We start from the raw sequence: 26327 nt of genomic DNA, 5'->3' as shown, positions 1-26327 counted from the left end.
CTGGCTGCTGCAATGACCAGTGGCACCCCTGATGGCTGCCCAGGCGCTGTGCAGCTCGGCGGGTATGTGTTCCCTGTGTGATAACTGTACTGTCTCTGTTTATATTGTTACCTACCTGACTGCTGCAATGAGCTTTGGTGCCACTGATGGCTGCCTAGGCGCTGTGCAGCTCGGTGGGTATGTGTTCCCTGTGTGATAACTGTACTGTCTCTGTTTGTATTGTTACCTACCTGGCTGTTGTGGCGGCCAGTGGCGCCGCTGATGGCTGCCTAAGCGCTGTGCAGCTTGGCGGGTATGTGTTCCCTGTGTGATAACTGTACTGTCTCTGTTTGTATTGTTGCCTGCCTGGCTGCTGCAACAACCAGTGGCACCCCTGATGGCTGCCTAGGCGCTGTGCAGCTCGGCGGGTATGTGTTCCCTGTGTGATAACTGTACTGTCTCTGTTTATATTGTTACCTACCTGACTGCTGCAATGAGCATTGGCGCCACTGATCTAGGCGCTGTGCAGCTCGGCGGGTATGTGTTCCCTGTATGATAACTGTACTGTCTCTGCTTATATTGTTACCTACCTGGCTGCTGCAATGTGCATTGGCGCCACTGATGGCTGCCTAGGCGCTGTGCAGCTCGGTGGGTATGTGTTCCCTGTGTGATAACTGTACTGTCTCTGTTTGTATTGTTGCCTGCCTGGCTGCTGCAATGACCAGTGGCACCGCTGATGGCTGCCTAGGCGCTGTGCAGCTCGGTGGGTATGTGTTCCCTGTGTGATAACTGTCTCTATTTGTATTGTTACATACCTGGCTGTTACGGCGGCCAGTGGCGCCGCTGATGGCTGCCTAAGCGCTGTGCAGCTTGGCGGGTATGTGTTCCCTGTGTGATAACTGTACTGTCTCTGTTTGTATTGTTGCCTGCCTGGCTGTTGCGGCGGCCAGTGGCGCCGCTGATGGCTGCCTAAGCGCTGTGCAGCTTGGCGGGTATGTGTTCCCTGTGTGATAACTGTACTGTCTCTGTTTGTATTGTTGCCTGCCTGGCTGCTGCAACGACCAGTGGCACCCCTGATGGCTGCCTAAGCGCTGTGCAGCTTGGCGGGTATGTGTTCCCTGTGTGATAACTGTACTGTCTCTGTTTGTATTGTTGCCTGCCTGGCTGCTGCAATGACCAGTGGCACCCCTGATGGCTGCCCAGGCGCTGTGCAGCTCGGCGGGTATGTGTTCCCTGTGTGATAACTGTACTGTCTCTGTTTATATTGTTACCTACCTGACTGCTGCAATGAGCTTTGGTGCCACTGATGGCTGCCTAGGCGCTGTGCAGCTCGGTGGGTATGTGTTCCCTGTGTGATAACTGTACTGTCTCTGTTTGTATTGTTACCTACCTGGCTGTTGTGGCGGCCAGTGGCGCCGCTGATGGCTGCCTAAGCGCTGTGCAGCTTGGCGGGTATGTGTTCCCTGTGTGATAACTGTACTGTCTCTGTTTGTATTGTTGCCTGCCTGGCTGCTGCAACAACCAGTGGCACCCCTGATGGCTGCCTAGGCGCTGTGCAGCTCGGCGGGTATGTGTTCCCTGTGTGATAACTGTACTGTCTCTGTTTATATTGTTACCTACCTGACTGCTGCAATGAGCATTGGCGCCACTGATCTAGGCGCTGTGCAGCTCGGCGGGTATGTGTTCCCTGTGTGATAACTGTACTGTCTCTGTTTGTATTGTTGCCTGCCTGGCTGCTGCAATGACCAGTGGCACCGCTGATGGCTGCCTAGGCGCTGTGCAGCTCGGTGGGTATGTGTTCCCTGTGTGATAACTGTCTCTATTTGTATTGTTACATACCTGGCTGTTACGGCGGCCAGTGGCGCCGCTGATGGCTGCCTAAGCGCTGTGCAGCTCGGCGGGTATGTGTTCCCTGTATGATAAATGTACTGTCTCTGTTTGTATTGTTGCCTGCCTGGCTGCTGCAACGACCAGTGGCACCGCTGATGGCTGCCTAAGCGCTGTGCAGCTCGGTGGGTATGTGTTCCCTGTGTGATAACTGTACTGCCTCTGTTTGTATTGTTGACTGCCTGGCTGCTGCAATGACCAGTGCACCGCTGATGGCTGCCTGGGCATTGTGCAGCTCGGCGGACATGTGTTCCCTGTATGATAACTGTACTGTCTCTGCTTATATTGTTACCTACCTGGCTGTTGCGGCGACCAGTGGCACCGCTTATTGCTGCCTAGGTACTGTGCTGCTCAGTGAATATATGTCCCCTGTGCTTTTTATCCCCAAGGCACATCTTGCCTATATCTGTATGTGTTATGTATATTTGTACTGTCACTGTTGAACTGTACCTAATCCGGCTATTGCACAGCAATCCAAATCAACTTCCTAGTATACGCAAGTATAGCTGGCCAATAAAGCTGATTCTGATAATGTACTTTATTACTACAGTACTAACAGCATTAAAGGGGGACCACAATCTCATTATCTATTGATGGAACTACTATTTCCTCTAGCCCCAAGTGTCATCATGGACTCATGCTTGACTCCTCCCTCTCCTTCAAACCACATGTTCAGCACACCTCACAAACCTACCATTTTCATCTCCAAAATATTCCAGGATCAGACCTTTTCTCACCCAGGTTTATTCCAAGACCTCCAGACTGGACTACTGTAATCTAGTTTTATGTGAAGTCCCTGACAAATTTCTCTCCGCTCCAGTCTATTCTCAATGCTGTAGCCTGGCACATCTTCCCAACCAAACGCACTACATTTACCTCCCTCCCACTACAAGGCCTTCACTAGCTTCCCTTCCCTTTCAGCATCCAATCAAACTTCACACTCACTTACAAAGCTCTCACCCACTCCTCTTCCATTTACATCTCTGACCCCATCTCCCTTTACACTCCTGCCTATGCTCTTTGCATTGCTAATGCACACCAACTCTCCCACCTACTGATTAATGATCCTCCCACTCATACCTCCAAGAATGTCAAATGCTGCTCCCTACCTCTGGAATTCTCTACCCCTCGCCCTCAGATTGTCCAACTCTCTACACAACTTTAAACAGGCTCTCAAGACCCACTTCTTCACCAAACCCAGCCAACCCTCACCTTAACTTACTTTTCCATGCTCACTGTCTACTCCACCTGTTTGTCTGCCCCTCCCCTTTAGAATGTAAGCTCTCATGAACAGGGCCCTCTTCCCTCATGTGCTTTTCCTTCTCTAATGCTGCATTCTCATTGCCACCCTTGCATATTCCTGGGTTTTTCTTGCTGGATTTTTGGCGGGGCACAGAGCTTTTCAACTCAACAGACCACCTTCATACTGCACCTCGAACCCGGGAATTTCCTGTGTCTGCCCTTTTCACACTGCTTTCCATGGTCTGCCTTCCAACAAGTGTGTGGAAAGTAATTGCAGCTTTGATTGGGTGTTGGGAAATTTGTATAAATTGCTGTGATTGGCTGTTAAAAACAGCTTCTATTGGCTGGCTGTAACATATCACATGATTACATCCCCCAATGAGCTTGTTTTTTGGCATCATGTATGAAAAACACGAGTCTGTGCTGTTCACACTGCCGTACACCCGTGTATTACCCAGAAAAAAACCCTGCAAAAAACCCGTGTGTAATTCCCGGGGCATAACACCCGGGAATTTCACAAAGACCCTTTCACACAGAGACGCGACACAGGAATTTTCCGCTTGCCCCGGAAAATACCCGGGTTTTTGCGTCAGTGAGAACGGGGTATTACTTAACCATTCTTGATGGCACCAAATGCTGCGGTTTTCTGCCAACCTGATACTTATTCCAGTTTCCTTTCCTTTTGCAGCTTTGTTTATGTAGCCTGTATTCAACTGCAATGGTTTGTCCACACGGGCCGATCCGGCGGCTGACAATATCGATTCAGTATCGCCAGGTGCTGGCATCAGCTGGCAGGGAGAAAGGTATGGGGCAGAGGGGGGAACAGGGATAGGAACAAGATTGTAGAAATAGACTGTGCTGCACAGTTTCATTGTGATTGAATCGAGTGCTGCATAGCACGATTTGATTTGCTCTATGTGTTTTGCGATTTTGACTTTATAGTGTCGACACACCATAAATCACTATTTTGCTTATATGTTTTTGTACACTGTAATTGGGCGCTTTGGGTCCTTTGTGTCGCCATATAAATAAAGGATGATAAAAATAAATAACAATAATAATAATAAAATTAAAAATATACATATAAAGAATACAGACAATGTACATGCATAGTTAACTATAAGCAACATAAAGGGGTTACACAGACAGAGGGCAAACATACAGAACACTGTATAGAGATAGTGTACACAGAAGATTACATGTAAATAACAAACAACTCATCCCTACATGACACAATCACGGTTAGGCCTTACTGAATAACTTGCAAACTAATATATAACCAATGTGAGTGAGACCTCACTGCAGCACTGGTACACCAACACCAACAATGTGAGGCCTCACTGCAGCAGTGACACAATAACACCACTACTGCGAGGCCTTACTGCAACCAGCAATGGCACACCAACACCACCACTGTCAAGTCTCACTGCAGCACTGGCACACCAACACCACCACTGTCAAGTCTCACTGCAGCACTGGCACACCAACACCACCACTGTCAAGTCTCACTGCAGCACTGGCACACCAACACCACCACTGTCAAGTCTCACTGCAGCACTGGCACACCAACACCACCAATGTGAGGCCTAAATACAGTAGTGGCATACTACCACCACCACTGTGAAGCCTCACTGCAGCACTGGCACACCAACACCACCGCTGTCAAGTCTCACTGCAGCACTGGCACACCAACACTACCAATGTGAGGCTTCAATACAGTAGTGGCATACTACCACCACCACTGTGAAGCCTCACTGCAGCACTGGCACACTAACATCACCAATATCAGGTCTCACTGAATCACTGGCACACTAACACCACCACAATTGTGAGGCCTCACTGCAGCACTGGCACACCAACTCCACCACTGTGAATCCTCACTGCAGCACTGACACACTAACACCACCACTGTGAGGCCTCACTGCAGCACTGAAACCACAGCTATAGCAGCTCTATCTAGAAAGATCCTGCAGAATGAATGCAATAAACATTCAATGCAAACAGAAAGAAGATTGTAAACGGATATTGTATGACCTGTTGGTTGCACACCCACCTATGGGCACAGTGCGAGGTGACAGGCAAGACATGGGCAGATCTGCCTACAATAACAACATATCATTAGCATTTGTGTTACCAGGGATATTACACCTACTGTATCACCTACATTAGAAATTACTGCAGCCAGAGTCCCCTAATGCACCGTATGTAATAAACATGAATGCATGGCAGCAGTGTCATTGGCCAGTCTCACGTATATGATATGCTGCATTATTACTACACAACAAGATGGAAGGCTATAGCCAGTGACTGGGTATGCAGTGTGTGTGCAGGAGTGTCCCTAGCTGCATGCAAACACACCGGACCCTGCACCCACCTTGGGATCCTTCTCGTAGTAGTATTGCTGGGTCCTGATCCATCTTCCTACCAGGTGGTCCCGCACAGTATGGGCCAAGGCGAAGTAATAGTCTCTGGGGGTGGACACGTTCCTGTCCTTCACTAGGGTGAAATGCAGGTGTCTATTGAAGCTCTTCCTGACCTCGGACACGTCCCCCAGCCCGGCGATGCCCCTCACACTGATCTGCTTCCTCTTGTCGCTGTCAGACAGGGGGACCGCCATGTCTCTGCAGCAGTCAGCAGTGGGATGGATGGCAGCTCTGTGTATATGCAGTGTCTATGCTGGAGCGTCAGACTGTGTTGTTTAGACGTGTATGCTGAGCTGCAGAGCAGAGGGAGGGAGGAGGTACACGCTCTGTGCTGCACCAATGATCTGCACAGCAGCACAGCCTCCTGGTGGTGAGGAGAGGGGGACACAGGAATGGTGGGAGATGTGACACTTGTGTCCAGCCTCTTCCTTACAGTGAGTGCTAGAGTGAGTGCAGTGCACCCGGTGACCACTAGTGTGTCTTCTACCTCTTCTTCTTCCAGCACACTTCGATTTACATGTACCAAGCATTTGCCTCCTGCTGACACTTACCCTGATTACATCATCTCTCAGTTGTATTGTTCAAAAGGGGATGCGGTCATTTTGTCTACAGCATGATGGTCGACAGTCATTAGGTCGACACCATTAGGTCGACATGGGAAAAGGTCTACATGGGTCTAGGTCGACATAGGAAAAGGTCAACATGGTTCTAGGTCAAAAGGTCATTAGTTCGACAGGTCGTTAGTTTGACAGGTAATTAGTTCGACAATGTCTAGTTCGAAAGTATAAAGGTCGACGTGGGGTTTTTCACTGTTTTTCGAGCTGACATGTGCCGACATGCGGTATTTCATTTCATGCCCTGCCATCCACTAGGGCGTGGTGGGAGAATAAAATAGTGTGCCGAGCGCAGCGAGGCACCGTGCCCGACGCATCGCGAGTGCAGCGAGCGATGCAAGGGGATGCGGTGCACTTAAAACTGTTTCCATGTTGACTGTGTTGACATTCAGGTAAAAAAAAACAGTGAAAAACCCCATGTTGACCTTTTGACTGTCGACATAGACATTGTCGAACTAATGACCTGTCGAACTAACGACCTGTCGAACTAACGACCTTTCAACCTAGACCCATGTCGACCTTTTCCCATGTCGACCTAATGGTGTCGTCCTAATGACTGTCGACCTTCATGCTGTAGACCAAACGATTCCAACCCGTTCAAAAGTTCATTGTCTAACACCAAATGTAATGATCATGAAGCGTTAGATGAGATTAAACAAAGTGATTAGCAGTAATAAGAGTTCCTGTCAGCTCGGAGCCAGATACTGATTTGTACGCAATGCTGATGTTCACGCAACTGGATGATTATCGGAAAACTGTGAATGTGCCGCTGTACCTTTGCGATGCTGGGAGGATTTAATCGCATCATGATTGACAGTCAGAGACTGATTGGGGGAGATAATATGGATTGTGGAAAAACCGCAGGAAGGTTCAAACACGTAGGCAGAAGAATATTGTGCCTGAATCGCTACTCCTGCGCCCAGTCTGCAGGACCATTGACTCACTAATTTATGTCACTGTGGGGTCATGGCTTCACAGGAGTCTGAGGGTGAAACTAGCATCCCCAGAGATGCAGGGGATGCCCCAGGAGATTGTGGCTGCACAGCCGTCTCCTCCTCAGCGACAGCATTTGTACACAACTCACAACTGTCCCAATTGTCATGGGACAGTCACAATTTTTGTAACTGTCCTGCGTCTCACCCTCAGCCGGTAGTGTGCCAAGGTGGGAGGCAGTTGGGAGTCCTCCTGACACTCGCTGCTCTGCTTAGCAGAGAAGCGGCGAAGTTACCCCAAGCTCCTTCTTCTATTAAAATTACCTCTTGGAGGGCCTGATGTACTAAGCTTGAAAAGTGATAAAATGAAGAGTGATAAACCACCAGCCAATCAGCTCCTATCTGCCATGTCACAGGCTGGGTTTGAAAAATGACAGGTAGGAGCTGATTGGTTGTTTATTACTCTAATTTTTTTTTAACTTTTCAAGGCTTAGTACTTCTCGCCCAGAATGTGGGTAGTTCTCTTAAAAAGCATAAATCAGATATTGTTTTTATTCCAGAGTCCCACTGGAAACGGGGAGATGTCTCAACATTGCGTGATGGCTGGATTAATGGTTTTATATCTGCATCTTTCAAATCAGCTGAAAGCCCTCAGTTTACTCGTCAGCGGGAAAGCCACCCCGTGTGTACGGGACAGCAATGGAAATTTACTGCTGCATGCTCCCTCATCATTGCCGGTGACCACCACACATCTGCTGGTATTATATGAGTGAGGGAGTGGACGGCTTTCCATAGCGTCCTGCTGGAAACCTGTCCACCCTGGGGAAAGTCACGAGGAAGGGTGAAAAATGATCAGTATGATGTATGAACTGAGCGTTTTTCAGCCCAGCAATTTTCCCCATTTCATTATCTATACACGCTGGGCATATCTATGGACCTTTAGGCTCAGGGTGTGGCAATACTCTTGCCACATATCTATGGACCTTTAGGCTCATGGTGTGGCAATGGTGTGGCAATACCCATAAAGGCCCCCATACATCAGAAAGATATTGTACCCAATCGTACAATATCAACTTGGTTGTACCAAAAACACTGTTGTTGTTGTTGTTGTTTTTTTTTATTAACATGTTGCCAGCAACTACCTATCTGCTCACATCTACTGTGTTATGCCATTATTAAATAGCCCTAATGAAGCAATACTGAAGCAATAGCCCTAATGAAGCCCTAATGAAGTAATACTGTTCTCAGAGTAGTGACAGAATTGTGCAAAAGGACATCCATCACTCTCATCAGTTGCCTGTCCGTCTGCCACTTGGAAACTTCTGCGGCTCCCAGCATCTTCACTGCCACGGGCCGCACAGAAGCTGCACCTCTCTTCTCTGCTAGTCAGGGAGGGAGTGTCACATGATTCTGGTTGCATGAGCCATCTAATGACAGATTGCATGTGTTTAAAAGCACATGCAATCTGCTCCCAATCCCAACTGATCTGACTTGCAGCACGTCAGATCAGAGGACCAATCTATGTACGATGTACGATGTGCACACAATCTGCATACAATCCATTTTACAATCCATTGAGATTGTATGATTGGGTGCAATGTCTTTCAGATGTATGGGGGCCTTAAGTCTTTCAAACCCCATTCCTTTACTAACCCTCAATGGAATCATATTCCCTGTTTATTAACAGACTACTCTTTGGTGGATCCCTGGAGGCTTCTTAACCCCACTGATAGGTCTTATACATTCCACTCAGTGGTCCACAGATCTTTCTCCTGCGTCGACTATATATTACTTTCTACATCTTTGTTTTCATACACTGAAGTGGCCTCTTTAGGGGCCTTATTCTGGTTGGTGCGTACTTTCCCGTATACTTTCGGATGGCGTTTTTTAGCCGTCTGCGCATGCGTGGGGAACGCTATGCGCATGTGCCACGCATGGTCTCCGTACTTGTACTCAATAATACCGTACAGAAATGTGCACCGCAAACACTCGGGAAATATGGGCGTATTATGGGCGTCATGCGGAATGACACAGGGGCGTACTTTCAAAGTGGGCTAAACTGGGCAGAAACATGGGCGGACACGGGGGAGTACACTTATTTTGGTGGGCGTGCATTCGGACAGCACACCGAATGCACGCGAACAAAAAGGCAAGAAATATGCGGTGTTCATAAGCAAGTATTGCTTTGCGGACACCACTCGGTCATGCGCTAGGCAATCTGAACGCCTAATCAGGACGGACGCACCTCAACCAATGTCAGCTGAACACAATACAATCACCTACTTTACTCATTACTTGTTAATTACACGCTTGTCACTGCTTCAATTGGAACCATTGCAGCTTAAATGGAACCTTACTAAACACACACATATATGCTGCATTTTTCACACACTTTTACACTGCAACTAATGAACACAACTTAATATTAATAATACAAATACACATGTCACTTCTACATGTATCAATTAAACCTCACATTTGGGGGAAACAAAAAAACATTTATTAAATTAACTTATAAAATAAATTAGAAACCGGCACAAAATTAAAGGTAGCATACCAGCAATAAAAGTAAATAATATATAATAAATACATGTATTATAGACATACATAGCCACAGCAGAATCATTAGGAACACATCAGGTGGCTTCACAACAAAAGTATAGCACCAACACTTCAAGTACAGCACACAGTAATGCTAGCCAAAACGGGGCAACAGGGGAACCAAACATGACATTTGAACCGAGGGCAAATGTGGGGACCCTCGGCACGGAATTGGACACAGGATGCTGGCACACACAGCTCAATGAAAGATTTGGGAAGACATAAGGGTGGAGATTAATGCGGACACAAGTTCATTTGCGGGCACGTTTGCCCCTGGCAGGCTCCTTGCCACGTGCAGCAGCTCTTCGCCCATGGCCACGGCCAGATGGTGGGTCAGGTGGAGCACATGCTGGGGAGGGGGTGGATGGTCTTCCCCCTCTGGCAGCAGGGAGTGCTGATGGTGGTAATGCACCAGAAACGGGTGACATTAGGACCCTATTGCTGGCAACTAGCTCCACCATAAGATCATTATGGCGGAGGAGGAGTTAATTTCGCCGCAGGGCTTGATCAGCCAGCACCTGCAGGCTAGCAGCAATAGCTTGCTGGCTGGCACTCATAGCCTGCAGGCTCTCAGCGATACTCTGCTGGCTGCTGGTCAAACCCTGCAACACCTCCTCGGCCCTACGCACCCGCTCTGATGCCGACTCTCCCTGCTGCTGAATATTGACAAGCACATGCCCCCACGTGGCCAATTCAGCCGCGGACATTGGCGGCTGCTGCTGCACGGGCCTGCTACTGGGGCCAGGTGGCACAGACTCCTCACCCTCCTCAAGAGATTGTTGACCAAGCGGTGGGGATGCTGGTGAAAGAGAAAATTCCAATTACCACACATTCCATGCAAAATTCAATATATCTACTTATGACATGGCAAATAATTACCTTCAAGCAAAGAAGCCATGACTTCCTCTGGGGACTCACTGTCCATGTTGCTCACCCCCCGGACCTCCTCCACTGCAATGCAGCACTCTGCCATCTCCTCCAGGGGGGTGTGCTTCAGCTTTGAAGGCATGGGGCCAGCCCCAGAGGTGTGGCTGTGTTCCCACCGCTGGGTCAATTTCTTTTTGAGGTTCGTTTTGAAGTCGTGCCACCTGCAATCAAAGTGTACATATTAATACATGTCACTCCTCATGTTTGCTGTAACACCCATTGCAATCTGAAACATAATACAACATGTGCCTCCTGATACCAAACTTAGATTATAATAATTTTGAAAAACAACCCTTAGAAGATACAATCACACTCAGCCTACAATAACTATCAATTCAATGACATAGCGAACATGTCTGTGGCTTCAAGCAACGTCACCGTCCATTGACCAACTCCATCAGGGGCGTAGCTAAAGGTTCATGGGCCCTGGTGCGAAAGGTCAGCTTGGGGCTCCCCTACATACAACAAAATTAAAATCTTGGTCTGTTTATATTTTAATGTAGACACATAATATGCCCCCACAGTGCCAAATAAACATATGCCCCCACAGTGCCAGAAATGCCCCCACAGTGCCAAATAAACATATGCCCCCACAGTGCCAGAAATGCCCCCACAGTGCCAAATAAACATATGCCCCCACAGTGCCAGAAATGTCCCCACAGTGCCAAATAAACATATGCCCCCACAGTGCCAGAAATGCCCCCACAGTGCCAAATAAACATATGCCCCCACAGTGCCAGAATTTCCCGCCAGCAACTCACGATTGTTGCTGCAATGCTGCCTCTCCATCTGCTGCTGCTGCTGCTGGGCGAGGGGGGGGGGGATCCGGTGGGGTCAGACAGCCTCCTGCTCTCCCTGGCCGCTTAGCCGGTCACTGGCTGCGGCCAGGCAGCCTCCTGCGCTGTCCACGGCTTCCAGAACACGACCGCTGCTACAGGAAAATGGCCGCGGCCATTTTCCTGTAGCCGCGGCCGTGTTCTGGAAGCCGCGGCCAGCGCAGGAGGGCAGCCTGTGACTGGCTAAGCGGGCCGGGGGGACATGCTGCCATCGGCCCCCCTGGCTCAGGGGCCCGGTCGCAGGTGCGACCGCTGCGACCCCTGTAGCTACGCCACTGAACTCCATCTAATTTATAATGTAAACATTACTGGACTTGTACTGCTCAAATGTAACACACATGAACTTGCCTCTTCTTAGCGTGCTCCGCCTCACGAACTTGTGGAGCCACCGTATTAATCTCCGCCGTTATGTCCTCCCAGATCTTCCATCTCCTTGTGTGTGTCAACTTTTCCTGTGGGCACTCGATCAAATCCCGTGCCCGGGTCACCAGGATGGCAAGCTCTTGCGGTTCGTATGCCATGTTTCTGGTGGTTGGTTCCTCTGTTGCCCGATTGCGGCCACGACCACTGGCACCGCCACCGCCACTGCCACTGGCACCGCCACTGCCACGGCCACGGCCACCGGTTGCTGTACTTGAAGTGCTGGCCAGGCTACTCTGTTGGGAAGCCACCTGCTGTGTTCCCAATGATTCTGCTGATGCTGAGGATGGGCCAGCTGCCGATTGGCCTGATGTCGATGGCCCATCTGGCTGCTCTTCCCCCAATGGCTGTTCAGGGTTGATGGGGACATAGGTGGTGCTGGAGTCCATCTGAGCAAATAGGTCCTGCAACTCCTGCTCTTCCTCAGATAGAGATGCAGACATGTGTGCAACAACATTGCATTTGCCAAACACATCTTTATATAGTATTTCTGTAATTGGCGTACATCAGCGACACCCTGCGTTCCGTGCGGTGCATAGGCCACGCCCCTTGCTGCACAAAAATATTTCAAAAAAACCTGGCAAACTGAGTAAGTCTGATTTAGTAGGTAAATGCAGATCTGAACACCAATGACCAAATAAAACTGAGGTCAAACATGAAATGTATATGTGAATGTACATCTGTACTGTGCACTTGTTTGGTATGTAGTACAACTGACAATACCCATTCCATATGTAAATCCAGTCCACCACTTAGGCACAAGTAATCAGTGCTAGCATCCAAATCACATGTGAAAGCTCTCCAAGGAGGAGGCAGAGGTGGGCCAGGAGGAGCTTGCCCAACCAAGGGCAGAGGAGGTGCTTCCTCAGGAAGGGATGGCGGAGGAGGTGCCCGAAGAAGTGAAGGAGGAGGAGGGGTGGGCTGTGGAGGTGCTGCCACCAGAGGAGGAGGTCCAAACAGAGGAGGAGGTGCCACCAGTGGAGGCCCCTGAGGAGGAGGAAGAGGAGGAGGTTGAGGCCTGTGAGGTCGTCCAGGCGGCCGAAATTGGTATGTATACATAAGGATTAATTTATCCTTTTGTCATCTACTATTTGCTATGTAGCACTGGTGATTCAATTGTTTTTTTTCAATACTATAAAGTGATAAAACAAACTGGGTAGCAACAGACACACTTTGGGGTTAGATAGGGTGGACAAACCATCCCTTTCATCCTGGACACATATTAATGACACAGGTTGTGAGGATGGCTTTCATGTCGATTTTAAGTGCCACTGAACCTGTGTAGTTAATCTGTATCCTGGAAGAAAGGGATGACTTGCTCATGTAAGGGTTACATGTCCCTGCTGCAAGCATACAATCTGTAGCCTCATATAGGTGAGTAGAGTTTACTGGTGATTGATCTTTGTAAACTAGATTCAGTATGGCATAAATGGAGTATGGACAGGTGTGGCTTAGACTGGAGTAACAAGTGGTCAGTGCCCCTGGGCCCTCCTGTAGCTAACCACCCCCTGCGGTCTGCAAAGTATATGTGTAACTTGTTTAAAATCTTTTAAATAAGCAAAATGTAAATAGTGTATATAGATGTATGTTAGGGTCACATGCTGTAAGGGTTAATGTGTGTAATGAATGTACTAGGAATGTGGTTCAGTATAGATTAGGATTTAATTGATTCAAATAGATAACAATCCCTTTTTAATGAGGTTGCCTAATTGCCTAAGTGGGTCATGTGATCGCTGTGTGTACTCAGTAAAAAAGTGTTGTATTGAGCGTAAATACTCCGCATCGGTGCGTACGGCCAGCTTTCCGTCCGTTCTAACGCGGTAAGACCGTGCTTACGTGGTAAGACCGTGCAGAATCTGTGCGTGTCCACAGCACACACAAGGTTTGTATGTCGTCCGTACACACGCCCTGTTCTTAAAGAGTGAGTCCGTCCGAATGCGGAGGACCCGTGGGCGTTTCTACGGACGATGTCCGCACGCCACCGCACAGCGTTGCGTGCGGACAGCACCGTAGGAATTCGGGAAAGTACGCACCGATCAGAATAAGGGCCTAGGTTACATGGTCGTTTCTGATCATGCCTCAGTCTCTGTGACACTCGAGGCTAATTCTGTAGTAATGAGTTATTTTGTGTGGCGCTTCCCCTCGTACCTCTATCAATCCGATCAATTCAAGACTTTTCGGATGACAACTTGGAACACTGGGACAACACTGTCTTGTTTTGGGAAACGTCAAAAGTGGTCATGAGTCTACATTCTGTCGTAATATAGGAATAAGGACATCAATTCCCAATATAAAGAACTACAACATTCTCTACAGACTGCACTGATGACTCCCATGATACATATATTACTGCCTGTCACTAACGCTTGATTCCTCCAAACAACGGTATTTCCGTTGGAGTAACAAGGCAGGAACGCTACTAGCTAATATGACCAAAAGTTTAAAATGCAGGCATCGCATAGCTACTATAAAGGATAACCACTACACCACTTTAGTCACTAAAACTTCTGATATTATAAAAACATTCCAAGACTATTTTTGCCAACTATATACTGCGACTCCGCACAATCCCACACTAATGACCAATCTTCTACGCATACCTTTACAACAGGAAACATTAGAGGCCTATATCAATAAAAAGGAAATTGTTAAGGCCATAACTTGTATGCATTCAAACAAGGCCCCTGGACCCAATGGCTACTCTGTAGAATACTATCAACTTTTGCATCATGATGCCTTCCAGCACTTCTCAATCTTTATATCCAAATATAAATAGTTATTAGTTATATCCAAATTAAAACCCTCTATTCCCCAATTTGATTCAAATCACCCTATTACCTTATTGAATGTCGAATTTAAAATTCTGGCAAAAATAGTAGTGGACAGACTTCAAACTTTTCTAACATTAGGTATACAATAATATGATTGTATGTCCTAAAAATAGCTTTTACGCACACCCCCCCACTATTCACGCCACCTTGAAGCGTGGCAAGCTCATCGAGCCCCGCGAGGGGCGGCAGAACGCGTCCTTCTGACCTTTTCATACCCCCACTATTCACGTCGGCGTGGAGTTGATTTTACATAGTTCGGCGAGTGCAGCGAGCCACCAAGCCCGAACCGTGGCGAGCCCCGCGAGGGGATGCGGAATACATGAAAAGTAATCCGCGTCCCCTGGCGGGGCTCGCTACACTTCGGGGTCGGTGGAGCGCTGTTCTCGCCACGCTATATAAAATCAACTCCACGCTGACGTGGATAGTGGAGGTATGAAAAGGTTGGAGGACGCGTTCCGCTGCCGCTCACCACGCTTCGGATTGCCGTGGATAGTGGGGGGTGTGTGTGTGTGCGTAAAAGCTATTTTTAGGACATACAATCATATTATTGTATGCCTAATGTAATGGCATCGCACACCATATAAAATCGCATGCGATTTTGCGGGAGGTGCGGTGCGATGCGATCCCCCAGGGCTAAAAGAGCAGTGAATAAATTACATGGGAAAATCGCATCGCATCGCATGCCACTTAAAATGGCCCATGCGATGCAATGCGATTTTCCTAAGTTACCGTACTTATGCTAATTGGGCGGCTGAATAACATATAAGTACCCAAAACAGTGGCAGCCCCCCCCACACCAATAAAAACAAAGAAACTATTTCCTTACAATGTGCCATAACCTACAAGGTACTGGATTACTTTAAATATCCCCAGCATCTGAAGGCTAAACTACATTATAAAGGTAGGTACAGGCAGTACTATTTTTCTGGAAAAATAGGTCCAGGAACTCCAGGTCTGGGGGCGGATGAATTAAATAAATAAAAAATATATATAGTAGTGAGAGGGAGGGAGAGATAGATCTTTATATTGTATTTAGAAACAAAGGCACTCACATGGGACTTTAAAATACACTTTATCTTATGGAAAGTAGATTTTCAGTTCTTGATGATGACATATTTAATTAGAGGTTCAGGAACTGAGTTCCTGCTGAAAAATAGCACTGGATACAGGTATTATTTACTTGGATAAATGAAACCTGCAGATGTTATCTCTACCTCGATGTGTTATACCTAATAAGAAGTAAGTATAAGGCAAACCCCTCCTATTAAACTGGACATATGAGACCCTGACAATCAGTAACGATAATAGAGCCTTTATTTTATTATATTCCTCTTTGCAATTGAATTGCTGCTAAACTCTAATCCCAAAGGCGTGTGGCATGCACTAGCCACACCTCCTGAGTACAGTGGTATTGGAGGAAGTGCTTGTCAATCGTCTTGTCTCCAGCAAATCACACGAGTGCAAAGTATGTTTACGGAGCCCAGACAAGCAGGTGCGTGTCAGTCTACCATGTGATCAAGCTGTACAGGTGAAGCGCGCGATCGATCGGCCCCGCCCACCAGCCAGCACTGGGCAGCACACACACAAGCAGGCCGGGGCTGCTGTAAGCGCTCAGGTATCTTCCCGGTTATTGGTTATATATAACTCTCTCACCCCCATAGCATCTGCAGTGTCAGTGTGCATACCAGTATGACTTTCTTGTAAGGAATTAGAGCACAGCCCAGCTATGTATAGACACTTCTATCAGCAATTCTGGGCTGCTCCTGTGTGTGATTTATTGTGTATATATTTGTTTATTTTGAAATGTTTGCTAACGTTGTGGTATACTTTTATGTGAGTACAAATATATGGGGTCTAATAACTGAATCAGGTTTGTCCGATAGCAACACCCCTGGGAGTTTACTTACAAAATTGGGTGTTTTGTATTATTGCCCACTTAAGTCAAGAGGCTGCAACTGACCCGCACAGCAGCTTCTTAGTAAAGTGTCACTTAACTATAACTGCGGCTTGCTCTCTGTAGAAACTATTCTGGGAATATGTATGCGCCACACAATGTTACCGTTGTCTGTATAACATCCGTTGCATTCATTTATATGTGGAATCCTATATAATAAAAAGTTAACACTGCTTCTCACCTCTATGGGGTAATTCAAGTGTCTTGCACACCAGTGGCCACTAGATGGCACCCAACGGCGCAATTTCAGGCTCACACAGGGGTAGATTTATTAAGCTCGGTGAAGTGATAAACTGTCTGTTTTTTTATCACCGCCCAATCAGCTCCTACCTGTGAAGTTACAGGCTTGGTTTGAAAAATGACAGGTAGGAAATGATTGGCCGGTGATAAAAACTAGACACTTTATCACTTCACCGAGCTTAATAAATCTACCCCACAGCTACTGGTGCTGAAAGGGCTTTCTGAACAAAATCCTCCCATGTGTACGCTGTGCATCGTTAACAAGACGCGCTCCTGCGCCTTGTTAATTACCTCCATCTCATCCAGCATGTTCAGACGGGGGAGGACATCATTAATGCCCCTTTCAGACCGCACTAAAAAAAAAACTGTATTTTGCTGATTTTTAACAGTTTTAAAACTGTAATATGTGCGGTCTGAAAGGTGCAGAGTGATCCAAAAAAAACGTTTTTTGGAAACGGTAAAAAAGCAGGGTCCCACCCATTTCAGACCTGTGTTTTTTTTTTTACTATATGAAACTGTAGAGGCAGCAGCGAGCACTATTGGTCCCCAGCTCTGTACATATTTAATGAGCCGACCGCTCATTAAATATGCAATGTGCTGGCTCAGAGGGGACCAGCTAATGCTGTGTCAGACCCCCTACCCAGTGGCCTGGCCTGCAGGGGAGCATGAACTCATTGTCCCAATCAAAGGCGTAACTACCATAGGTGCAAGGGGTGCAGCTGCTATGGGGTCCGGAGCAAAAGGGGGCCCATCTTTACTGTATAATTTATATTTTCTATATACATTTATCGCCAATATTTGGTATATAGGGGCCCTTATAAACTTTTGCTATGAGGCCTGTGAATATCTACCGTGTTTCCCCGATAATAAGACACTGTGTTATTTTTTTTTCTTGAACAAAAAACACCATAGGGCTTATTTTAGGGTAGGGCTTATTTTAATGAACATTGACAGCAAATGTCAAGAAACATGCCCCCAGTCCTTCTTGATACAGGTAAACATACCCCAGTACTCCTTAATAAACATGCCCCCAGTCCTCCATTATATCGGCAAACATGCCCCCAGTCCTCCATTATACCGGTAAACATGCCCCCAGTCCTCCTTACAGTAATAAACATGTCCCCAGTCCTCCGTGATAAAGGTAAACATACCCCAGTACTCCTTTAAGTCTCAATAATGTCAAGCTCTTCTTTGCTGTGACACAGCTCCGTTCTGCAGCCGCGTTATGTGCGCGGTGACGTACCGCACCGCAATGCATCCATGGGAATAGAAGCGGCTTCAGAAGAAGCCTGTGCTTTTACCTACACAACGGAGGTGAGGGGGGTTAGGGGTGGTGAGTGGGGGATCAGGGGGGTTTAGCAGGTGTAGAATCTATTGTCTGAACGCCAGATAATGAAATTTTACTAGGGCTTATTTTCGGGGTAGGGCTTATTTAGGACCAGTGTCCAAAATCAAGGGTAGGGCTTATTTTCGGGGTAGGTCTTATTATCGGGGAAACAGGGTAGTTACGCCCCTGGTCACCATAGCATGTCCTTGCTGCTGTAAATGTACTCTGGAGCAGAACACCGATTTCACAGTTCAGATTGACTGACTCAGGAGCCGGGTTGTCGCTGCATCTGACTGTGAAATAGGCAGAGGTACTTTGAGCACTCTATTTCCCCTTGAGACCCGATCACTGTGGCCAGCAGTGATCGGGTGGCCCACGGAACCCCTCCCCCGTCGCAGCTCTCCTCTCCCTCTTTGCTCTCCTACTCTGCCCCTACAAGCAGGCTGTGTATCTCACCACTCTACCTGGCAGCAAAGTCAAAGACACCAGGTAGCAGGAGCATCAACCAAAAGCGTCACCAGGCTGCCCCGACGCTTACAACAGGTACGCGGCAGAGTAGAGTGCCAGACATAGGAGGGCTCTGTTACAGATTGGGTCACCGCTGGCATTAACTCCCTACACCTCCGCCGCATTCTGTGTTCTCATGCTGCTTTCACACCCCGCAATGCAATGTGAAAGGGGTTCAATTTGTTCTGACACGTTTAAAACAATGATGACCATGCTGCAGATTGCTATTTAAATATCCAATGCCTGAACATTATGCCAAGGGGTAGCGTTGGGTATGAGTAGCAAGCTTTTGTTGGGGAAACCTAGGTGAACGAGCTGGAGACTCAACTTATTGGAAAAAGATCTGCGTACAATTGTAGTGTTTCCTTTTATTAAAACAAATGTGTATAAAATTGTGTTTTTCTGTTTTAAGGAATTGAAATGTAAAATGATAGCGAACGCATTTGTACTTTTTTACGGTTCTTTTCACAGGATTTTCTTTTATTGCGGTTTGCACAGCCTTCAGAAACCATGTCTCACACCTCACAGAAGCACCGAGACTTTGTGTCTGAGCCCATGGGCGATAAACCAATTACAGCTCTATCTGGTATCGGAGAAGTTCTCGGTAGCAAGTTAGAAGAGCAAGGTTTTGATAAGGTAACGCATGCACTCCTATCTGTTGCGGTGACCCAATTTAGCCTGGCCTTTAATGCAGAAATGAATTGTTTCCTTATCCGTTACATAGAACAGTATGCTGCTGGGGGAAATTATGGACACATCTTTTGCATTTGATTTTGAATGTTTGTGTGAATGAGAGTTTGGATTTTTTTTTTTTTTTTCTAGGCGTATGTGCTTCTGGGCCAGTTTCTTCTCTTAAGGAAGGATGCAGACGATCTCTTCAAAGACTGGCTAAAGGAATCATGTGGGGCCAATTCCCGGCAAGCAGACTTGTGTTCTACCTGTCTGAAGGAATGGTGTTCATCTTTCCTATGATCTTCTTCTGTTTACATATTTATCTGAGTGTCAGTGTTGGTTTTTTACATGTTGTTTAATTCATTGTTTCAGTAACTGTTCATAGTTCTAATGAATAAAAATAAAGTTGTATAAAAATAAAGTTGTATATCTGTTCATCTATTACATACTTTAAACTAATGTGTAAGTGCCTGTGTGTTTTTTTTTTTTCTTTCTTAAACCTAGCCTTGATATAGGGGGAAGGGGGATACATAGTGATCTATTTACTATGTGATCACATATGCAATCTGGGTGGGATTTACCACCCAGGATTGCATTGCAATATGTGATCCTTCCGGTGGTATGTATGATTCTGTAAGTGCCCGAAAGGAGCCCGTCCTTGCGCTCTGCTCCACCAAGTGCTGGTAGGTCTGCACATGCACTGACCCCGTTGACCACACTGCCCCGCTGGCAGTGCAGTCCGTAACCCATAGGCTTTAGTGGGCTACCACCATCTCAGAATGGCGATAGCCCAGGGACCTGATATGATGCTGCCTGATGTTGATACATTGGGAAGCATCTCATCCCCCATAGTAACTTATGAAGGAAGCGACTGTGAGCGGGAAAGGAGTAGGGATGTCCATTGGTGCAGTTGCCATAGATGGTGATTGTGCACCCAGACATCGATAGTTAAAAATGATGTGATGGACAACCATCAATAGTGTTTGCTATTGATAATTATCCATTTTCTTTGACTGATTGGCCAATCAGAATGTGGGGGCAGGGCTTCTGGGTTGTCAGGGGTGGAGCTATGCTCCATGTCCCAGCATCTTAGAAGGAAAAAAAAGAAAGTTTCTACTACGCCATCGATGTAGGGAAACCATCTGGTTCTCCCACACTGATGGCAAAAGGGTACTTATATGTTGGGCGCCCACTAAGCTATTTGCTTAGTTTTCCGCAGGGCTCGCCACACTATATAAAATCAACTCCATGCCGACATGGATAGTGGGGGTATGAGCATACTAACTATAGTGGGTGCCCAACTTACATAAGTACCGGCAAAAGTATTTGACATCGGCCATAAACCATTGATTTTGAACAGTCGATGGCCATCCCTAGAAAGGAGTTATCGCAGCAAGGATCATAGATTCACTCCTACATACATTTGGGGGTTGCTCAATATTTGTGACTCACCCTCGAAAATGGGTGTTTTAGAGGAATTAGTCACAAATATTACATGGTAAATGGGCCCCATAATCTGTACATCTCCACATACATCCAGACTGATGCGAGTGACCTAGTGCTGTTCATCAAGATCTTCGCCCACTTTCACCACATTGCGTGTTGATAGTAGAGAGCTCATGCATTCTATAATGCAGTCACATGGGTTTTAATAGATGCAGCAGCTAATGACTGCAGACAGGGAAATCTTGGTCATTGTTCCAATGCTGACATCCTTTCCCCTGATAACAGCAGAAGCATAATTCCCGATAAGCAGCTGCCAGGACCCACAAGAATACATGAGAGCGGGGCCTTATTGGCTGCTAATTGGATACTGCGATTATTGACTGACTTGGCCGGCTTCAGGGAAAATAGGATATCTCCATAGTGTATTAAAATTTTAATATATAATATTAATATAATAGATAGATAGACAGACAGCACTTACCCAACCTTGCAGAAGGGAAGAAGACAGACCAGCACTTGTTTTAAGGTTGAAGAAGGTTAAATGTATTAAAGAATATTTACAGCATGGCAAACATCAAACAGACCCCTGAGGAAAACTGGTTAGAGCCCAGTTGAAACAGACTGCCGGGTCTGTTTGATGTTTGCCATGTTGTAAATATTCTTTAATACATTTAACCTTCTTCAACCTTAAAACAAATGCTGGTCTGTCTTCTTCCCTTCTGCAAGGTTGGGTAAGTGCTGTCTTTATCAACTTCTATTGGACCCTGCACCACAGTTGCCACATGTAAGCTTTATGAGTGCCGTTTTGGAATATTATTTATATCTATGTCATGCTTTTTATATAGTAGCTTTATTTAGCTGAGTTTTGTTTTCCCCTCTTACCTAAAGCTGTAGGACCTTTTCTTACTCCTGCATTGTATTGTGTGAAAAATAAGGAATTTATACTTGAAGGTTATATCCCCCCCCCCCCCCCCCATCTGCTGTTGCGGTTACCTGTTACAAGTATCTGTGAGGATGCAGTCAATTCCTACACCAGAACCCCAACACTGAGAATGCTGATGGATCCCTTGAGGTGGGTGTTAGGTTAAGACTGCGGGAGTAGAGTGGGTTAGGGGTAAATACTTAAACGGAAGCCAATGGGATTCTGGTGTGGGGATTTTATACCCAACCAGATCACAGCTCCTTCTTATGCCTCTATGTAGGGGTGGTAAAGAATTGTGGAGATAAGTACAAGGTGATAACGCACCAGCCAATCCGGCTATGTTTGTAAAATGACAAAGTGGATGAAGTAGGAGTTGAATGGCTGGTGCTTTTATCACCGTCCACTTATCTCTTCACCAGGCTTAATACATTTGCCCCCATAACCCACAAATATCATGTACGTTTGTCTTGGATTGCAGGAGGCAATGCTTTTATTTCCTTATCAAGCATTTCGAGGGTGGAGGAGACTAAGGGCCCACCAAGGACCAATCATATTTAAACTAACTTTCCCATAGAATGCCTGTAACAGTGGTTCTCAAACTCTGTCCTAAGAACCCCACACAGTTCACGGTTTCCAGGTTACCTGGCTGCTGCACAATTGTACTCATTATTCACGGACACATTTTGAAAGAGCCACAGGTGGAGTGGAGCTAATTATTTCAATTGCGATTCTTTGAGGAGACCTGCAAATCATGCACTGTGTGGGGTCCTGAGGACATAGTTTGAGAACCTTTGGCCCATAAATACTAGAACACATATTTTATTCCCCTATCATCAATCTTAATCTGTGGTTCCCAAATATCCTCTTCAAGGTGCCCTAACAATCCAGGCTTTAAAAATACCCATGGCTTAGCACAGATGGTTGGATCAAATTATCCTCTGTTCAAGCATGGATATGGGGTTTAAAACCACTTTGCGCTGCTAGTGGATATATTTTAACATAGAATACCACCAGACAGAATGATACTGGACACACTATTCAATATTTAAATGAATTTATAGAGAAAGCTATATAAAAAAATATACACATAAATAATATCAAAAATTCATACAATAGTATACAATATTAAAAACATTAATCAATATGGCCATGTATAAGTCACGTTTGCAAACTGATAATTAGGAAAATACTCCGGAGTAAATAAATGATGAGGATTAGTAGCAGTCATTCATAGCAATTAGAATGCATAAGCTGGGGGAAGGGGGAAATGGGTATGGAATGAAGGTATTGGGCGTCAATGAGCCAGCAGCACAATCAAGAAATGTAGCACAGTCAATTGAAGCTTAAGCAGCAGGTTAGTGTAGAATATACCATATATCTCACCCTCCGTTGATGTTTTTTTGTGGAGGGGAAGCGTGTATCGGGGAGCTTCTGATGGTAATTAGCTCAACCCGACCACAGTGCAGAGATGATACGGGGAGCTTTGGTGGATCTTACCACTCTACCCGGGGTCCGGTGATATGGAAATATGCCCAGATAACGTCCAGTGCAGGCGGCTGTAATGAAAGCCGAATTGCGGGAGGGAACGGGAGGAGAACCTCGACCGCCAGATGATGTTCACTCGCTGCTGCCAGATGACGGTGGATCACACAGATTTTCAAAGGACCGCGGCAGACCAGCTCGTGTGATAGGCGGTGGGATAGAGAACACAGGGGTTTGCAGACGTGACGTGACGTGGCCTGTGACGTCGACGCGTTTCGTCTCAATAGGCGGAGACTTTTTCAAGACGGACGTCTTGAAAAAGTCTCCGCCTATTGAGACGAAACGCGTCGACGTCACAGGCCACGTCACGTCACGTCTGCAAACCCCTGTGTTCTCTATCCCACCGCCTATCACACGAGCTGGTCTGCCGCGGTCCTTTGAAAATCTGTGTGATCCACCGTCATCTGGCAGCAGCGAGTGAACATCATCTGGCGGTCGAGGTTCTCCTCCCGTTCCCTCCCGCAATTCGGCTTTCATTACAGCCGCCTGCACTGGACGTTATCTGGGCATATTTCCATATCACCGGACCCCGGGTAGAGCGGTAAGATCCACCAAAGCTCCCCGTATCATCTCTGCACTGTGGTCGGGTTGAGCTAATTACCATCAGAAGCTCCCCGATACACGCTTCCCCTCCACAAAAAAACATCAACGGAGGGTGAGATATATGGTATATTCTACACTAACCTGCTGCTTAAGCTTCAATTGACTGTGCTACATTTCTTGATTGTGCTGCTGGCTCATTGACGCCCAATACCTTCATTCCATACCCATTTCCCCCTTCCCCCAGCTTATGCATTCTAATTGCTATGAATGACTGCTACTAATCCTCATCATTTATTTACTCCGGAGTATTTTCCTAATTATCAGTTTGCAAACGTGACTTATACATGGCCATATTGATTAATGTTTTTAATATTGTATACTATTGTATGAATTTTTGATATTATTTATGTGTATATTTTTTTATATATCTTTCTCTATAAATTCATTTAAATATTGAATAGTGTGTCCAGTATCATTCTGTCTGGTGGTATTCTATGTTAAAATATATCCACTAGCAGCGCAAAGTGGTTTTAAACCCCATTTATCTTTGTTTCTCTTATGAGTTCGAGCTAACTCATATAAAGCCGCCTGCAGCAGCAGTGGATTAATTACATTAGACCACAAGTGTGGTGTAACATATATATCAAATAAACAGCGCCAGAATAATTGTGCAATACGGGTTGGACTTATCCACTCATATTTGCGCATTCCCTCTCCCTTCAAGCATGGATATACTTAATATCTGAACTGTTGGGGGTCTTGACTGAGTTTGGGAACCTCTGACCTAAATAAGGAAGGAGACATTTAGGACACTACTCCAACTCTCTTTTTAAAAAAAAAAAAAAAATTCCTATCTTTAGAAGCACAAGCTACAAGAGTAGTGGGCATGCAGTGTTGCCAAATAGAAGCCATTACTACTGACAACAATGGTGTAATGTTGTGTATCCTAGTACATACTTTAAGCAGGAAATTTTAAAGGTGGCCTCCAGGAGGGACACATTGCTCTGTTTCTGGACTTCCCTCTGAATGAATAACTGCCATCACCTGTGTTGAAAAACATTTATCAATTACCCTGTTCGGCATATGTGATTGCAGTCATACATTCAGAAGAAAGTCCAGAAACAGAGCAGAGTGTCCCTCCTGGAGAGGGTCATGTCGGGGAGGTATACCTCCCCTTGGTAAAGGATTTAAATAGGCAGAGAGATGACCTTGTGAAATCTCCTGGCCCTCTTTCCCCCGCTCAACCTTCTGTAGGCTCTATTACCCGATCTCAGGGGGACCCAGCTTTACTGCAGGTTATGCAGGACACTGCACAGAGTGTTAATAAAATAAATACATTTATGGAACAACTTGTCAAAACACCTGAGTTTACTTCTCCCAGGCATCCCTTATCTACACCTCCCCTGCTGAATTTGGATTCGGATGAGAAAGGTGTGTGCGCTGAGGATGTTTTTTTGTAACAGAGGGAAGAAGTTGAATCTGTCCCTAGTATTGAGGATTTCATCCTGGCAGTTAAGCAGACTTTAAATCTTTCAGAGTAGGATAAAGTGTCTGCTCATTGTATAATCAAGATACGCAGGGATTCTGTGACTTTTCCCTCAGATGAGGGCATGATAGCTTTACTGGGAGAAGCATGGAAAACTCCTGATAAGAGACTTCTCATGCCTAAAAGATTTGCTAACACGTACCCAATGCCAGAGAAGCATGTAAAGCTATGGGAAAAGACCCCTTTAGTGGATGCGCCTGTGGCCAGGTTGTCTAAATCCATGGCTTTACCTGTTCAAAGGGGTGCTGCATTTAAAGACCCTGTGGAAAAGAAAATTGAAGGATGCCTTAAGGCGGATTTTGAAGGGGTGGGCTTTACCCTACCCCTATTATTGCCTCTGCGTGGGTATATAAGGCTATGATTAAATGGGCTGAAGCCTTATGCAATCAACTTCAGCCTAACTCCGAGGCCTTTGCATTGGCTGAAAAGCTTAGGTGTGCTGCAGAGTATGTTTGTGAGGCTGGGGAAGAAGGCGCCAAGATGGCATCTAAAGTGTCGGCAACGTTCCGCGAGAAGGGAGTGGTGGTCCTGGTACCTCAGGAAGAAAGGAGGAGGATTTTATTCCATTCTTTTCTTGGTCCCCAAACCAGACGGGTCTTCCAGACCCATTCTAAATTTGAAGCCTTTAAACCTGCACCTGTGGGTGGACAATTTTCGCATGGAATCTTTTCGATCAGTGCTGTTAAGTATAGAGTCGGGAGAATTTTTAGCATCAGTGGACATCCAAGATGCTTATTATCATGTGTCTATCTGCGAGGAACAGTCTTTACTGCGTTTCGCGATAGAAATTCATTTACAGTTCTAGGCTCTTCCTTTTGGCATGGCCACAGCGCCGAGAGTCTTCACAAAAGTGATGGCGGTCATGGCAGCGTCTCTCAGGCTAAGAGGGATAGTGATTATCCCATATTTGAACGACCTCCTGTTGGCGGGAAAGTT

General features: G+C 46.4%; 2 protein-coding genes across 3 annotated transcripts in view; one reads left to right on the top strand and one right to left on the bottom strand.

Moving 5' to 3' along the window:
- Nucleotides 1-5924, bottom strand: part of PYGB (glycogen phosphorylase B) — an 80721-nt gene extending 74797 nt beyond the window's left edge. The window contains exon 1 of the mRNA XM_083175966.1: nt 5483-5924. Within this exon, the coding sequence (XP_083032092.1) occupies nt 5483-5725 (243 nt within the window). The 5' untranslated portion in view covers nt 5726-5924. The remainder of the gene's footprint in view (nt 1-5482) is intronic.
- A 10142-nt stretch (nt 5925-16066) lies between these two features.
- On the top strand, nt 16067-19809 carry LOC146062521 (barrier-to-autointegration factor-like protein). Of its 2 annotated transcripts, none has more exons than XM_083174636.1 (3): nt 16067-16184; nt 19192-19356; nt 19543-19809. In XM_083174636.1, exons 2-3 carry the CDS (start codon nt 19231-19233, stop codon nt 19690-19692), a joined length of 276 nt encoding a protein of 91 aa, XP_083030762.1. In that variant the 5' UTR covers nt 16067-16184; nt 19192-19230; the 3' UTR covers nt 19693-19809. The 2 variants fall into 2 exon arrangements, with proteins under 2 accessions (XP_083030762.1, XP_083030761.1); XM_083174635.1 differs by having other exon boundaries at nt 16181-16307; nt 19543-19806.
- The last annotated feature ends 6518 nt before the right edge of the window (nt 19810-26327 follow it).

Source organism: Crinia signifera, chromosome 3 (assembly GCF_055691185.1).
Source record: "Crinia signifera chromosome 3, ASM5569118v1, whole genome shotgun sequence".
NCBI lineage: Eukaryota > Metazoa > Chordata > Amphibia > Anura > Myobatrachidae > Crinia > Crinia signifera.
This window is presented reverse-complemented; position numbering and strand designations above follow the sequence as displayed.